The sequence below is a fragment of the Dromaius novaehollandiae genome, chromosome 11 (genome assembly GCF_036370855.1).
Source record: "Dromaius novaehollandiae isolate bDroNov1 chromosome 11, bDroNov1.hap1, whole genome shotgun sequence".
NCBI classification, from domain to species: domain Eukaryota; kingdom Metazoa; phylum Chordata; class Aves; order Casuariiformes; family Dromaiidae; genus Dromaius; species Dromaius novaehollandiae.
The window spans coordinates 5,982,374-5,998,012 of record NC_088108.1 but is presented as its reverse complement, the minus strand read 5'-3'; the positions used below and the strand labels follow the sequence as shown (position 1 = coordinate 5,998,012).

General features: G+C 45.8%; 1 protein-coding gene across 4 annotated transcripts in view; it reads right to left on the bottom strand.

The window, feature by feature from the left end:
- DCX (doublecortin) overlaps positions 1-15,639 on the bottom strand; it is a 142,012-nt gene that overhangs the window by 18,011 nt on the left and 108,362 nt on the right. For 3 of the 4 annotated variants that reach the window (XM_026100127.2, XM_064518125.1, XM_064518124.1), the window contains 2 exons: positions 10,345-10,447; positions 6,163-6,300 (listed from right to left, as the gene is read on the bottom strand). In XM_026100127.2, the coding sequence (XP_025955912.1) occupies positions 6,163-6,300; positions 10,345-10,447 (241 nt within the window). The remainder of the gene's footprint in view (positions 1-6,162; positions 6,301-10,344; positions 10,448-15,639) is intronic. The other variant, XM_026100143.2, reaches the window with a different exon arrangement.

Here is a 15,639-nt window from a genome sequence, read left to right as displayed (position 1 = left end):
AGTGAGACCTGCAAATGAGATTAGGTTTTGAACCTGACATTTCTATCAATGAACAGAACTGGAAAAAAGCAGGGTCCAAGGATCAAAGGGAATGCTCAAAATCTGTGGCTATTTCTCTTTTTCTCGCAGTTTGAAAAATGAGGCTAATACTCCTTGCCCCTTTGGCATTCCCAGGGTTCTGCACACTTCTTAGTCTGGGGAGCACACACTCATACATCTTGCTCTCAAAAGCGAGAGAAAAAAAAAAAACGTGAAATACGTGGACAATTTTGTCTCCAGGTCAGGGATTGAAGCGTCACCAAGAAAATAAGAGGGGCAACAACCAGAACAAGGGGAGCACAAAGCACATGTAAAAATCGCAGCTCATTTACTGAGCACAAGGCATCTGCCCCCCAGGATAGAGGAGCCTGTGGAAGAACTAAAGGCTCCATTACAGCTCTCACTCAGGAGTGGAAGAATTCAGAATACGCCGACATCCTTCACTCAGGCACCATCCTAACTTCTAAGCACTCAGCTTTGCAGCGTTGACACCCTTTTATCGCGGTGTTTCGCGAGGGCCATCTCTCCACTGAGTGCACACTGCGGACTGTCAGCTAGCAGAACGTAGGTGCGAGGGGGATAAATGCAAAAGACATCTGCTGCCTTTTTAACACGTTCATATGTAATGACCCTGGGGAGCCAGATCTGCAGCCAGGACAAACTGATGTTCTGGATGTGTTTTGCTAATTGCTGCTGCCTTGTGAATATGCTTTTGTCCTTCTCTGAACACTGCCACTAGAGGAGTGAGAAATTAAAGTCCGAAGCCGTGCCTCAGAGCCCTGCTCACGGGCTCCCTTAGCCAAATCAGTGCAAGGCTGTGGAAATCTGTATTCACATTTCAGCACAGGTACCTGTGGCTCTGTACTGCAAGGGACTACGGTCATGCTGGTTTTAAAAATCATAGACTCTACTACCGCAGCACATGTATTTATACAGCAGAACATCATCTATCATGCAAGGTACTGTAAAATGAATTAAGGTTTTCAAAATAAAGAAATAATGGCAAATGACATCCTATTTTCTCCACTGTGTTCCTCACCTGAAGGTTTGACTTCATATTACAGTGGCCTGTTAAAGAAATCTTTTGTCCTAACGTTGCCCAGCTTCATGCTGACCCTACCACATTTAAATTGCACAGACTCTGTACGACACCTTTGTGCATCTTCCTCCTGGACAACACGAGAGGACTGCCTCACTCCCACCTTAACGTAGCATCTCCTCAGCACATCAGCACGTAACAACCACCCGCGAGCTGCTACGGCAGGACACAGCAGCAGGAACCCAGAGCCAGCCTCCCCTCACCCAGTCCTCCTCTACCGCGCCAGGAGAAGGCACTGCGGCTGTGGCTGAGGCTGGTTTTTACTGCTCTAAGCTGTGCCATTTAGCAAAGCTGACTTCAGGGAAAGAGATACAGAGGCAGGGAAGGACCACACAAGTTTTGTATCTCCAGTTCAGTGCTCTAAATTGCAATCAGGTATATATTTGGGTCAGCCTCAATGGACATCTGTCTAAATTATTTTTTAAAAAAACAGCAAGTCTGACAGGGAATCACAAGCTCCCTAGGAGGCCTGCTTCAGCGATGAATGATCCGTATAATGGAAAGATATTCCTAGTACCTAGTCTATATATCCCTTATTAAAAATTAAACCAATTACTTCCTGTCTTATCCCTAATGAACATAGAGAAAAAAATGACCCTATCTTCTTTTTAACACTTTGAGTGCACTTGAAGAGTGTTAAATTGTCCCTTCATAAACTTCCTTTTTTCTAAGCTGAATCTGTCAGCTTCCTTCAACCCTGCCTCCCAAGCCACTTTCTGGGAATCTTCTTCTCTCCTGGATGTTGTCTAGCTTGCCTACAGCTTTCTTAGCACGCCCTGCCCAGAACAAAGTACAACAGCCCACGGTCAGCCAAGGCCAAACAGAGAGAGCAATCCCAGCCCGTCCCAAGGGCTGCGTTCCTCTCAGCGTGTCCCAGGAAAGGCGTTTGCTTTTTCTTAACGGAGCACCACCTGGGTGACGTACATGCGGTCACAGTTTCACCAAAACTTTTACGTCTCTAGCCAGAGCTCATCCCAGTCCACACTGATCTGTGAGAGAGTGAAATCAGAGGAGGTCTACTAGCTGTTGTTTTGGGGACAGAGAGGAGAGAGGCACTTGGCTACATGCTTGCAGAGGGATCAGTGAAATCTTGTTGTACTTTGCTAACTCTGCCTTGCTGGAAACAACATTTTGCAAGAGCTGCGTGGAGGATGATGGTGAAAGGCTGCATCACAGCTCCAGCATCAAAGAGATGAGAAGCTAAAGGATGTTCGCCAGGAGGACAGTGGGAACTGCTGACCGGGCAGGCAGGGCCTTCCAGTCGAAACGAACCGGGAGGTGAAAACGGCCCCAAATGCAGCAATCAGGACAGTGTCTGCAGAAACTGCTGGATCAAAGCAGAAATGCAGTGGCATCACTGAGAAGGTGCATATATGGGCTGGGGTGGGGAGGAGTGAGAGAAGGAAGAAAGCATTCCTCTTGGGAATATAGGACTCCCTTGGGAGCACAGGTCCTGGTCTCGTCAGCACAGCTACAGCTCTCTCAGACACTGCGCTCCGGCAACTGATCTCCATTAGAGGTAAGGAAACATGGCTGTAAGGACTGTGGTCTTTACCATCTGATTACATGAAGACATTTCTTCATTCTCCTTTTATTCATTCATCTCATCTTCATTCAATCATTCATTTAAATGACTGTGATGATAAATAGAGAGAAAAAAGTTCTGTCCCACCTCCTTTTCAGTGCTGACTTGACAGACTTGTTACATATATTTCCTTCCATGTCCTGCCCTCATTCTCGGCATTGGCCCAGAGACCGCAGTCAGGAACGAAGCTTTGGGTGCCATCAGGGGAACCGGGCCCCGGCCCACAATACGATCTCGCTGTGGCTCTCCCAGAAAGCCCATTACACCAGGACCCATGTTACTCACTGAGAAGCAGATCACTGAACCCGTAGCCAAAACCAAAAGGAGTAAAGGGTATCAAAGGTAAAGGGAGGGCATCTGGCACAGAAGGCAGATCCCTACATAGAAAGCTTCCAGGCTGGCAAATCAACTTAAATAGGGATTTACACAGTGTAATTCCTGTGACTACGGCCGACACAGCGTCAGGCCACGCAGCTGGGTTAGTTCACCTGCATAATTTGACAGATCATTGCAGCAGTATCGAATGGCTGTGGCAGAGTGTGCGGCATGCTGCAGCAGTCTTTGACCGCCTGGAGGGTGGCAGGGCTTTGCTCCAGGAGGCTTCCTCTGTCAGCAGCTCTGGGGCACGTGCCACAGGGCACCGGGCACGCAGGCGCCGGACATGGCTCTCATCTCTGGCAATCTGGGAGCTGACAGCTTTGGTTTTGGCAATATTGTTCTCCTAATGCTTTCAGAACACATAAAAATCCCTAAATAAAGAGTCTAAGAGCTCTTTTCCCTGCATGATTCCAACTGTGGGTTACTCAACTCTCTGTACAGGTTGGTATTACTCTCCTGGATGATCCATTGGGAAAGGAGGCATAAGCAGTTGCCACGATGTATGCAAAGCCGCAGAGTGAGTCAGTGGAAAAGAATGGGGTAAGACACACGTCTCCAAACACCCTGGCCTGGGTGGAGGATAGCTGCTGCTTGTTTCCACAGCTTGGAGTGAGAGGTGTTTTATTTACGTTGACACACGAAGATCAGAAGCATTCCTAGCGGTGAGTGGCAGGGGAAGCGGATGCAATGTTTTCATGCTGCCAGCATTTCATCCTCAGAATTAGCAGCACTAGCAAGCTGTGCTGAAGTTGGTTTTTCTTCTCTGTGTTATAGCAGCGATGTATTTCTTTTGTCCGCTGTCTGCTGGCAGCACTGGAGTCCATACCAGGGCGTGGGGCCCAGCGCTGCATGCACAGCTTGCTTTAAGACTTAGCTGCCTGCATGGATGATGCACGAGCACTGGCAAAGGCTACTGACCAGGGCCCAGCTGTAAATCCACTGTTCTGTGTTTTCCTCTTGATAAGTAATGTACCATTTTTCCATATGCTTTTTAAGGGAAATGGAATAATTAGGATGAGAAATGGAAAAAGAAATAACATCCTTTCCTATAACTGCAGGGTAATTGTAATGCTGACAGTTCAGACTTATTTCATTCAAGCAGCTTGGAGATTTATCTCACAATCTGCATTTACGTCCGCACCAAGATTTCACAGTGGCCCTCAGAGACTATGGCGGCAAAAATGATTAAAAAACTAAGTGGAAAACAACTGAAAAGAACAGAATCTAATGACAGAATCAAGGAAACTCCAAATTCTGATATGACGACCATAACAATAAAAGAGAGCAAAGATAAAAGTTGCAAATGGGTAGGAGACCAAGCATATAGCAAAATATTTAACATACTTGAAATAAAACAGCTTCTAAATCCTTTCACAAATGAAATAGGAGAGAATTCTGCAAAAAATGATCATCTTTTATTAATCATGCTTTATTCAGCATTCCTTGCCTTTTTCAATGTGATAACTTCAAAATCCAGTTAAGCCTGTTGATTGTTTATGTAATAGAGTATTCATTCTTAAGTAACGCATAAACCCACTGTCTTTACTACAAATCCAATGGGACAAGAACACAAGATCATACTCTCTTTTCTCTCTATCCTGATAAGACAACTGTCTTTGATTACCTTTCCAGGACCAAAAGATTTCCATCATTTTTATTTTCATTAAACAGGATACACTACCTTTTTTTCTGTATTGAAACCACAGAGGAAAGTTTGAAAAGCCCTTGTCTAGATGGATTAGAGAAACTTGAATTGTCCTTCATTACTGGTCTTAACTCCAGGAGCTGACTATTGTTTAGTGTTTGTGGTTATTTTAATCTCCTTCCTAAAAGCCTCACTAACTGTTTGACATAAAGCAAACGAGTCATAGTGTGTTCATTAAACTTCATCAGATGACTCACCATTTTGTTCCTACTGAGTCAATCAATCAGTTAAAATCAGGGACACAATAGCTGCCATTTCACATTATACTATATGCTCATGCAGTAAGGTCTAATTCTGGTGGTAATAAGCACCTGATGCTTAGTTTAAATGCTGTCTCACAACTCACACATGGCCTGATTCCCCGAACACTGAATGGGACGTATTTTTTAACAATAGATTTTGGATCATGTCTTCAGTGTACCTAGGGAACTCTACCACGCATTTGGGATTGTAAAAACTTTTTTGTTTATAGCAAACCTGAGTTTAAGAACAGTGGATATGGGAATCTTCAAGGAAAGCTCTATAAATGCAGAACCACTTTCTAGAGAAAGAACATTTTTTTAAAACCACAGAGTCTTGGCATGGACCAGCCAATGTCATATTGTCCTTTTCTATAGCTGAAGAACACCATGAGACTCTAAATAAATGAGCTGTTTTCTGGGGCAAATCTTTCTGAATACTGTCAGGAGAATTTTATTTCCAGTAAGCCAATACCTACTGATAGTCAGCTGTCGTGTGGTGTGCATGGTTACATGCAATGTGTTACCATGAAGGAGAAAAGTCATTTTTGCTATGCATTGCCTGTGTTAACACTGTGCGTCACTTGAATTTAAGCTATGAAGGTTTCCTGGAATAATTAAATGCTCATTTGGGGCCTTGGCCATGTTAATGAAAGGCCACGTGGGGACGGATGGCACACCTAGAGATCCACCCTTTCCATTGCATGACTCTAAAAGCCACCAGAGGTGTGGTACTCAGCCAGGCCTTAAGGTTACATGCCCTGCAGGTCTCAAGGTGTGTTACACTGCCCTTCCAGTTGCAGTGAACCCATTCCAGGGACACTTCTAGGCTGTGTGATAATTAACGTTTGCATCACACAGGAGCTTATTCTAAACCAGTCTGTGTCTGTAGGGAACGCACAGGAGCACCGGATGATCCTCACCGCACTATTGCACTGAACCAACCAGAGAACCCTTCTCCAGTATTTATTAAGCAGCCCTGTACACTAGCGGCTTGTGTGTGTACAAATGCCAGTCTCAAACGCAAACACCCAAGGTCAGTGTATCCAAAAACAAACAGTATTTTTTCCCCCTCCGAGCAGAGTTAATATTCAGACACCAGAAAACAATCACTCACCGTCTTGATGGTTACCTGAATCGGCTGGAGACTTGCTCCGGCGCATGGGGGCTGGACTCTTTGCTGAGCTCTTCTGAGGGGTGGGAGATGACTTGCTGCCCGTGGCAGCCGCAGGGCTCCCTTTCATCACCCGGCACTCTAAGGAACAGACAGCAAACGTGGTTACATCCCGACCCATGCTCTGGGCCAGGGAAAGTGCCTAAGGAGAGGTATGAAACACCCACGGGCAGCTTAGGGCTTTCTGTCTCCAGGGAGCTGTGAAAGCGTGAGCACCATGGGCAAAGCGGGTATCAGCATGCTTTCTCCAGAACAGCCGCACCAGAAAGGAGACTTTCTGCAGGGAGGCCAAGGAGCATTGCTCCGCTAGAAGAGGCCCCGAGACAGGCTACGGCAAGACCAGGCTGGCTTCCTAGCAGTGCCCGTCTCTGTACCTCTGTCCTACGCAGATTTTCTGCCCTTCCCCTTCCCTTGGGGTCCCACAAACTAGTGGGCACCATGGAAATGGTCAGAATTTACTGATGGAAAAATCAGGCAAAAACCAATAAATTTGCCGTGAGCATAAAATGGAATAAAACGTCTATCCCACCCTTGAAGACCTAATAGTAGGAATGATGAGTTCAATTCACACAGGTGCAGAAAGCCACCTCACAGCACCACTTAAAGGTCTTGAAGGGGTGCGTGGGCCACCTGGGCCAGGAGGCTTCCACCCACCCTGAACCAGCCTTCCTTCTGTGGTTTCACTAAGCTGCAATGTTTCAGATGCACAAAGGAAAGAAGACAAAATAGTTTTACAAAAATGTCCTCTGTCCTGGGCACTCGGCCCTTTTGGAAAGGTTTGTGTACATACGTCTAGTAGATTTATGTACTTAAAGACATGAGCCCCAACCATGTTTCATTAAAAAATAAATAGACCAGGAAGAGGGGAATATGTAAACACAATCTACAGTGTCTTGCAGAAGGGAACCGAAATGCTAACAAACCTCCACACGTCCCAGGATTTCAGGCATGCCAGACCTTCAAAACCAGGGTTTATTTACATGTAAAGCTAAGAGTAAAAGCACTTTTCCATCCCTGAACTTAGTTAAGAGGAAAGCAATAAAAAGGGGATTTCCTCTTTGTCAAATGCTGACTGGTCTCACCTCATCTCTTACAGACCGTTCTCACCAAATGCAAGAAATAGGTCTTTATCCCAGCCGTGAATTAGACATACCGACTGTGTTTCACGGGCAAGTTCAGCTCAGCTTGCGTGGCTTTTGACTGAGAATCCCCTTGACTGGATCCTCTAATGGGAATGAAATAAGGCAGCACACAGCGGACAAATAATTGGTCAACCGAAAACAAGTTGTCTGACCTAAATGTGTGTGTTATTTATTTATATATCAGAATATCTATGAAAATGTAATTGCCCTAAATTTTTCCCCATGCTTTCCTCATTCTCAGGCAGTCAAGAGTCAGTCTCTTTTTCTTCCAGACAGTCTGCAAGAGAGTTCGCTGTTGGGTCATGCAATGCCAAGGATATAAAGAAAGGATGTCCTATGCTCCAGGGACATTGCGTGGGGATAATTAACCTGCAGTGACTTTATTCTCTCACCTACTAAATGGTACAAAATGGATTTTGGAAACTGCAAATTAGGGATACAAACAGCGTGCAGTTTTTTCTAAGATACCTGATATCTCAGAGATGATGCCATGGAAAGCCTGGTAGGACTCCAGCGCTGATACAGCACCAATTGCTTACACACAAAGGGCAGCAGTGGGCTGGGGTGGGGGGAAGACAGCCTATTTCTCCTTGTCAGTAAAGAATATACATTGTCTTATGTGCCATGGTGAGACAGGCACCAGGGAGAGCTGTGCGAGAAACTGCTCATGGTGTTAACCAGCCAAACCAAAACACGGGCAAAATCATCTTCAGTCACTGCAGATGAAACATTTTTCAGGGCTGCAGCCCACACCTGTCTAACAAAAGCAGCACAGCGTTTGGGCCTCGGGATGCGACTCGGTTGCCCAGCCATAGGCACCAAGTGCCCTGTGAGCCCGGCCTCTGCCAGCCCCCGTCTGATACCCGGCAGCCCCTTGCGGGTAACTCAGACAGCGAGCAGCGTCTCAAATGGTGCCAAGCACCTATATTTAGGCACCCAAATTATTCCCCAAATATCATTCCCACTGGAAAAAAAATAACCCTAAAAAGTGGAAATACTCGACTCTGCCTCTTTTCAAGAGCTTATTCAGATTCCTCCCCCGCAGCGGAGAAATTCCTCCGAAAGGAACTCGACTCTGCATTTTCCAGCACAGAAACGCTGACACTGAGGAATTCCTCCAGCTCTGCCGCGGGCGAGTGCCAGCGCACCGAAGGCAGACACTGCCTGCTTGCATGCCTGGGAACAAGGCACCAAGGGGAATCCTGCCCGTGCTGACAGCAGTGTCAACACGCCCCGAACGTCTCTGGCGTCTGACGCCTCAGCGCATTCACGCTGGAAGCGGTGGGTACAAACGAGACAGAGCAGCAGCATCTGGAAGGTGCTCGGTAACGGGGATTATTGGGCGGAAGCTGTGGTGGGCAGTGAGGAGGAAAACGATGACATAATCCTCTTTTACGCTATTTCTCGTTTTGTTTCCTGATGTCCTGCCAGAGTGAACACAATAGCCAGCAATCTGAGCGCATGTCATCCAAACGGGCAAGAAAAAGTCCCCGTGACAGAGGAGGTTTTAATAGGTGACATTCATCTGCAAGACGTCAGGACTCACAGTTCTCCTGGCAGCGTCTGACTTGTAACAAGGAAGGATGATGGGTGCGTAATGGGAAAACGCTGCTGGCTGACAGCTCCTCATCTGTTTCTCGAGAGGTGCAGGGCACCCTCACTTCCCCTGAAAAAACCACTACGACGTGCAGTTGCTCAGTACCTGCCCAGCAGCAGGCTTGGCTTATTTTTGTTAGAGAAATCCAAGCTAGAAAAATTAGTGATAACCAGGAGTGTAGGCAGAGATCTGGGCTTCCCATCAAGTTGTGCTGCTAGGATTGCGTCCAAACTGTTTTACAGTGTGAAACTCCCCCCGGAGCTGACTCAACTGTGGAGTGTTAAAATAAAATATGAAGCTCAGGTTACAGATTGCTTCCCCAGCCTGACACAGGCTTTATTCTCCGTCTGCAATGTTTCAGCTGAACCTTGGAAACTTTCTTTGAAATACCAAAGACCACCAAATGGGTTCATCTGGAGTACAGAGGTCAGAAGTACCAGCATCAAATAAAATCAGGCTTGCAAAGGAGTCACAAAAATGCAGTGCTTGGAGATTAGAGGCTGCTTGGCTTCCTGGTATACAACAGAAGTCCTGTTTGGTCTTCAATCCTGAGTCAGTTTGTAGCACATGAGACTCCTGTTCCTTACACAAGATACCTAGAGCTTCGGGAAATATGGGTCTGAATGTTTGGAGACCACATCTTCCCCTAGTTTAAATGGGCTGGATTAACTCACAGGCACCGGCGCACAGCTGCGCTACCGGTATGCACAGTCGCCAGGTGGGGTAGGTGGTAAATGCTACAAGCAAGCTCTGTATGTTCTCTGAAATCAAAGATTTCATGGTTTACCTGATCATAGAGACTTGCATTATCACATTATCTGTGGCTGCAGTTGTAATGGGGAGAAATACTGGTGCTGCCCCACCTAAGGTGGGAATTATTATCCCTTTCAGCTTTTTCCTTTTTCAGTCAGCAGAAGAAAGTAGTGGAGAGATTTTTCCCTTTAACTATGCTTGCTCCCATTGGTTAATGTTCACTTACATGCATAAGGACAAGAGTGATGAACTCGGTGTGTGTGTATATATGTGTTTCTCTTGATCAGAAAAGTAGAGATTTTTTTTTTGCTGTTTAGTTCACAAGAAAAATATATCCAACTGAGTGCAACTGGATAAAACTGAAAGGATATACACTACTGGATTTTTCAACAGATGTCAAAATGGTGGTATACTGTAGAATTCCACCTATTTCGACAGAGGCTACATCTGTCAGTGTTTGCCAGATTATAATATTAGCTGACTGTTCCAATATGCTAAAAGGATGTTGTAGTCCATATACTATATCTTAAAAAACAGCACAAAAGCATGCAGCATTATTATTATCCAATACAAGCAATTGAAAGGAAATCAAATAAAAACACAGACTGGAGAGCAGTGTGTGTTTGATGTTACCGCTTTCATCCAGAGAAAAGTCATCCTGTGCATAGCGGAATTTTTCTGGACCACAGGCGATAAACACATCATCATCCCCAAAGAAATCATGGAGACAGGTCACCTACAGAGAGAGCAAAGTCATTTATTTTATTTTTAATTGGCAACATTCTGATGTGGCTCAGTTTTAATTTAAGCATGAAGGTACTGCTTCGCTGTTCCCCCCATCCTGTGCTAATTCAGTCCTTTTTTCTATAAGCTTGTTGCACAACACACAATGTTTTCCGGCAAGTCAACCGTAACAGTATAATTAAAAAAATGAAGAAAAAATCCCAACCACCTTGCAAAATCCAGTGAGGTATGGCTTTTCCAGTCCATCCTGGAGTTGACAAGCTACATTAGTCATCCTAAGGAATGATTCAGGCATTCCTGATATACCTCTGAAACACGAAGCGGGGGTGGCCCCCCAGGCCACATTGTGTCACAGGCTGTGACACCATTGCCCACACTGATGAGTACCTTAGTGCCAAAAAGACCTGCAAAAGCAAAGGACCACGAAGAAGGTACCGAGCCACAGAGAGTGGGGTGTAGGAAGCTGTCTGAGATGCACAGCAGTCACGGTCACGATGGCTAATGTCTCTGAACACCTCACTTCCTATTCTGCCTTCCTAAATGGGCGGAAATTATGTTTTGCAGCATCTGGAGCTCCAGACCCTGCGCCTTGCCGTGCAGCGTTGAATGGAGCCGGGGATGAATGGAAACAACGCACAAGACGAGGGAGCTCCAGATCCTCTGATTTTCTCAGAGAACTGACATCTGAGAGTTCGGAAATCTGAAAATGCATGACAGGTCTCAGGAAGCGTGCTGCGAGGAAGGGAAGTTTAAAATGCAGTCACCCTGGGAGCTAATCCCCGATGAAAGCATGTTCAACTGGCGGGGATCTGTAACTCACCTTAGTACTCGACCGATGATGGATGTGTTGTTATTTTAACAATATTTTTAACAAGATCAAGAGGTTCTATTGATTGGTCAGAAAAAATCAAACAAAATATCTGCTTAAAAGGAACACGGAAAACGAAGAAAGTTCTAAAGACTTTAAGTTCTCAAACGCAGGTCTGAGTGATAAACCTTGCTCCAAGGCTGCGCTGAGCCCTGCAGGCGCAAAAGGATGCATCAAGCTGGTAACTTTGTCTTTTGTCCTCCTGTTTCTCTGTAATTAGCTGGGAGGGGAAGTAGAAGACAAAATTGCCACCCATCACTGTCATCCCTGCTGGCTGAGCACTACCATCTCAGTGGCTGGAGGATGCCTTAGCTCTCTTGACAGCCAGAGCACCCCGTTTGCTTTTTTCTGATACCGTGGGGCATGACAAGCTCTCTAGGAGCATCTGAGCAGTGCGACAAATAAAATCCTGATCTGGAAGTGACCTGGGACAATGGCAACACCCTTGGTTGCTCCTACTCCTTTTCTGCAATATAGTGTATTTGAAGACATTGTTCCCAGGTTATTATTTTTTGTTTGCTTGCAACAGGACTCGGGTTTCTTACAGGGTGTTAAGAAACTTTCTGTGGAGTGCACAGGGGTGGGAATGGATATTCTCTGGGCCTTTCTGGCACAGCCACCTACTTCATACCTGCATGTAATTGCAAGGAAATGGGCCCCCAATCCCATCCTACGTTTCCACCATAATGAGAATTGAAGCCACATGGAGATATCCTAAGACACATCAAGACCTGCTGATGCTCCCTCTCCAGAGAGGTGGGCCTGGCTCTGCTCCAGCTCACCTCCCTCAGCTGGCACATGCTGCAGGAGGCATAGCCCCTCACCCCTGTCTTCTACCCTAAATACAGTATGCACACATGAAAGAATAGACAAGTTTTGCTCCAAGTGAAAAAAGACTGTGACGGCACTCACATTAAACCTTGCCCAGATCCCAGCCCACATGGGTGTGGGAAATGCTCTGAAACCAAGTTCAGCCAACTGCAGCTGCGTGCTGTGGCCATCAGTGGCTTTGCTTATTTTAGTGGGAGTATAAAAAAGGGCTGAAAGGCAACACCTTCCTACAGAAGGAACCTCCTCTTCAACACCATTAGCACTTCAGAAAGAGGTAACACCTCTGCACCCCAGTAGCTTACAGAGATGGCGAGGAGACCTCAGCACCAGCTGCATTGCCCTCCCTCTCCCCGTCCCTGTCACTGCGTGGTGGGCTGGCTGGAAGAGCTGGAGCCTCCCTGTGCATCTTCCCGATCGGCCAGCACAGCACTGACAGTCACAGTCCAAAATCCACTTCGTTCGGTGCTGCAGTGTTAATAAAGAGCCATTCGGATCTTTACTATTACTCCCTGCACAGTTAAATTTGTGGCACATTAATTACCCGGTTACCAATGAAATTATGGAGGTGGTTACATAGAGACAGCAAGATAACTACGCACATGGTAACTCCCCTGGAACCAGTGGTAATTGCACCATAACTCAGGTTAATGCTGTTGTGTTATCTCCGGGTAACTGGTGTTAACTTGTGTCATCTCAGTGCAGTGACTAGGGGGAAATGTGTACATCATTGCACTTTGGAGAGAACCTTAAACACTTGACTTGTCATCAATGTCTTGCAGAAAATCCCTTTTTTCAGGCTCTGGCAGGCTGACAGCTTGTATTCCGAAGCAAAGAGGGATGATGCTCTTCCCTCCTCACAAAACACTTTGAAAACCAGTATGAAGTGTAAAGTAGCGCTGTTATTTTTAAGGAAGGAAAGAAGTTACTGCGGAAATGTTGGGAGCGTTTCCATGTTCCAAGCAGCTGTGCAGCCATCAAGAGGCAAATGCTCAGCACAGCACCCGCCTGCAAAGGGCACAGGGTTCTTTAGGAGACACCAAGGGACCTCCACCCGATTGACTTTGCTGGCTCTTCCCTCCCCTGAGCTTCAGCCTGAGGTCCTGACGTCCCTGAACCAGCCATCCAATGAGTCAGTGCTGTGCCACGAGGACAAAACCTGCTCGTCCTTGCGCACAGCACATGGGAACACCCCCGGCACCCAGCAGCCTGCTGCAGCCCACCAGCAGCGCTCCGCAGCGCCTGGGTGGGCTCAACGACACAAGCGTGCACCTGTGAGAAAAGGGTAAACAGCTAAAAAAACCCCAGGCTCCATTTCTGAGGCCATTCCAAGCACCTGCAAGATCAGCACTGATGTTGGCAACGGAGGCGCCAGGCTGACAGCCGCTGTCCCTGGCTGCGGCAGGGCTGGACACGGGGTCTTCGCAGAGGGTCAGGGCACAGCAAGGGACTGCGGAGGGCACTGGAAAGAACAGTGGGAGACTTACTGTAGAGGGAGCTGAATTTCCCTATCTACTGATCTGGCTGAGCTGGACTGTGAAAAGTTAATTTCAAGCTCTAATAAATTAAATATAAAGAAGGCTTTTGGCTATCCTAATATGGCTGAGAATTTCACACTGGTTAATATACTGTGTAATTAAAGCAGAGCCTAAGAGTGCCGGCTCTGGCTACAATGCCAAACATAGCGAAAAGCCTGCTTTTCACATCTGCGTGGCTTTCAAAATGGAGCAAGCTGAAAACTGCTATGGCTTCAATCAAAAGTAGAATTTTCTTGGCAACCTTCAATGAACTCTAATTTCTATTTGACTAAAATTAGGTTGAAAGTAGTTAACACATTACCTATAAGGAATTCTCCCACAGAAAAGATGACATTTCAAACCAGGGCAGGGTATTGCAGTCCTGAGGATGTGTGCCATTGATTCATTTGCAAATTATTGGGTTTGGCTGAACACACAAGTTCCCATCTGAATGCTGTGCAGTGTACTTATACCACGGAAAAGACTCACAGGTTGCTTCACTCACCCTTCAGGATGGAAACACCGTGTAGTTAACTCAGTGCTAAGCTAGATCACAACATAAGGATTCGAAAAGTTTGCAGCCTTTTAGATGAAATCAGAAAGAGTCTAGAGGTACTTTTACTGTCTCCAAGTCATGATACAAAATGTGTATTTTCTCCTTGATTTCCCACCGCCACCAGAAGCAAAAAGAAAAACTAGGCAATGAAGAAAACCTTCAGAAATAATTCAAAAGTCCAAATGTGGTGGAAAACTACAAGCATGTCCAAGGATAGAAACCTGATTACATGTCAGGCAGGGATACTTGCAACTCACTTTGTTGCATTCTTGTTCCTTCAGATAGTGAGATATTGTGCATGTTTTGTAACTATGATGAGCTGGCTGGCTGAGCACTGAAGGCTGATAAAGAACAGTCTGCTCATTGAGCTCCTAGCAGTCAGGAGATGATAATTTCTGTATTTGCTTTACTTCTTCCCTTTTCTTTCCTGCTGCAATTTCCACTCTAAAAACCCACCATAATACAGCAGAAAAGACACCCAAAAAACAGCCCTGCTCCTCCCTTCAAACAGTGCCAAACAGCAAAGCTGAGCAAATGCATCACGTTATGCAATTTTAACTTAGCTCCATTGCCTCTGTTTGCCATGTATGCGGTATTTCCTATTTCACTTTTGTTTATTAATTGTAAATCCTTGCTCTGGATGCCTTGATCATTACTGTATGTCCCTGCAGCATGTCCCATATGTACTACTGTCAACATGCAGTTGCTGGAATAAACTTTCTTTGCGGAAACATGTGCCTTAAGGGCTGGATCTTACTGCATCAGACCCAGCTTGCCCAAGCGGTGCCTGGCAAAAGCACCAGCGGGGAAAGCTCTGGATGCGCGCAGCCGCGCAGGCCATGCCGCGAGAGGGCAGCGAGCGGCTCTGCTGGGCCGGCCGGCTGCAGACCCCCCTTAGCCAGGACTCACCCTTCTGTCTCCCAGCGCAGGGCTGCTCTTGACCAGCAAAGTGCACATCAACAAAAACGTATCCAGCCAATAACCTGAAAATCACTGCTTTAAATTCTGCATTTTGCTGTTATCCATTAATTTGTTAAAGCGCAGGACAGAAAACTGATAATAGCCTGCTAGTGCAAGGATCTATGCTACTACCTGAAAATGGCAATTTTGCTGGCATGACTGTTACATGAACCACTGGCAATGACACTGGAAACCATCAGATTAGTAAGATTTTGTCCTTTTACAGTTTTTAATTTCCAAACTTTTTTCATTGTAATGACAGATTAAACTTGTGTATACAAAAGAAAAACTACAGTAAATAGGATAAATAGTATTCATCTCCAAGATAAATGTGCATGTCTTTTTTCAAAAGAGGATCATATTTAATTTGAAATTCAGGATTAAAAAAACAATATTGACTTAAAAAGGATCATATTGCATGAAATGTTTACAATCTATTTCCTGTAGCTTAAACA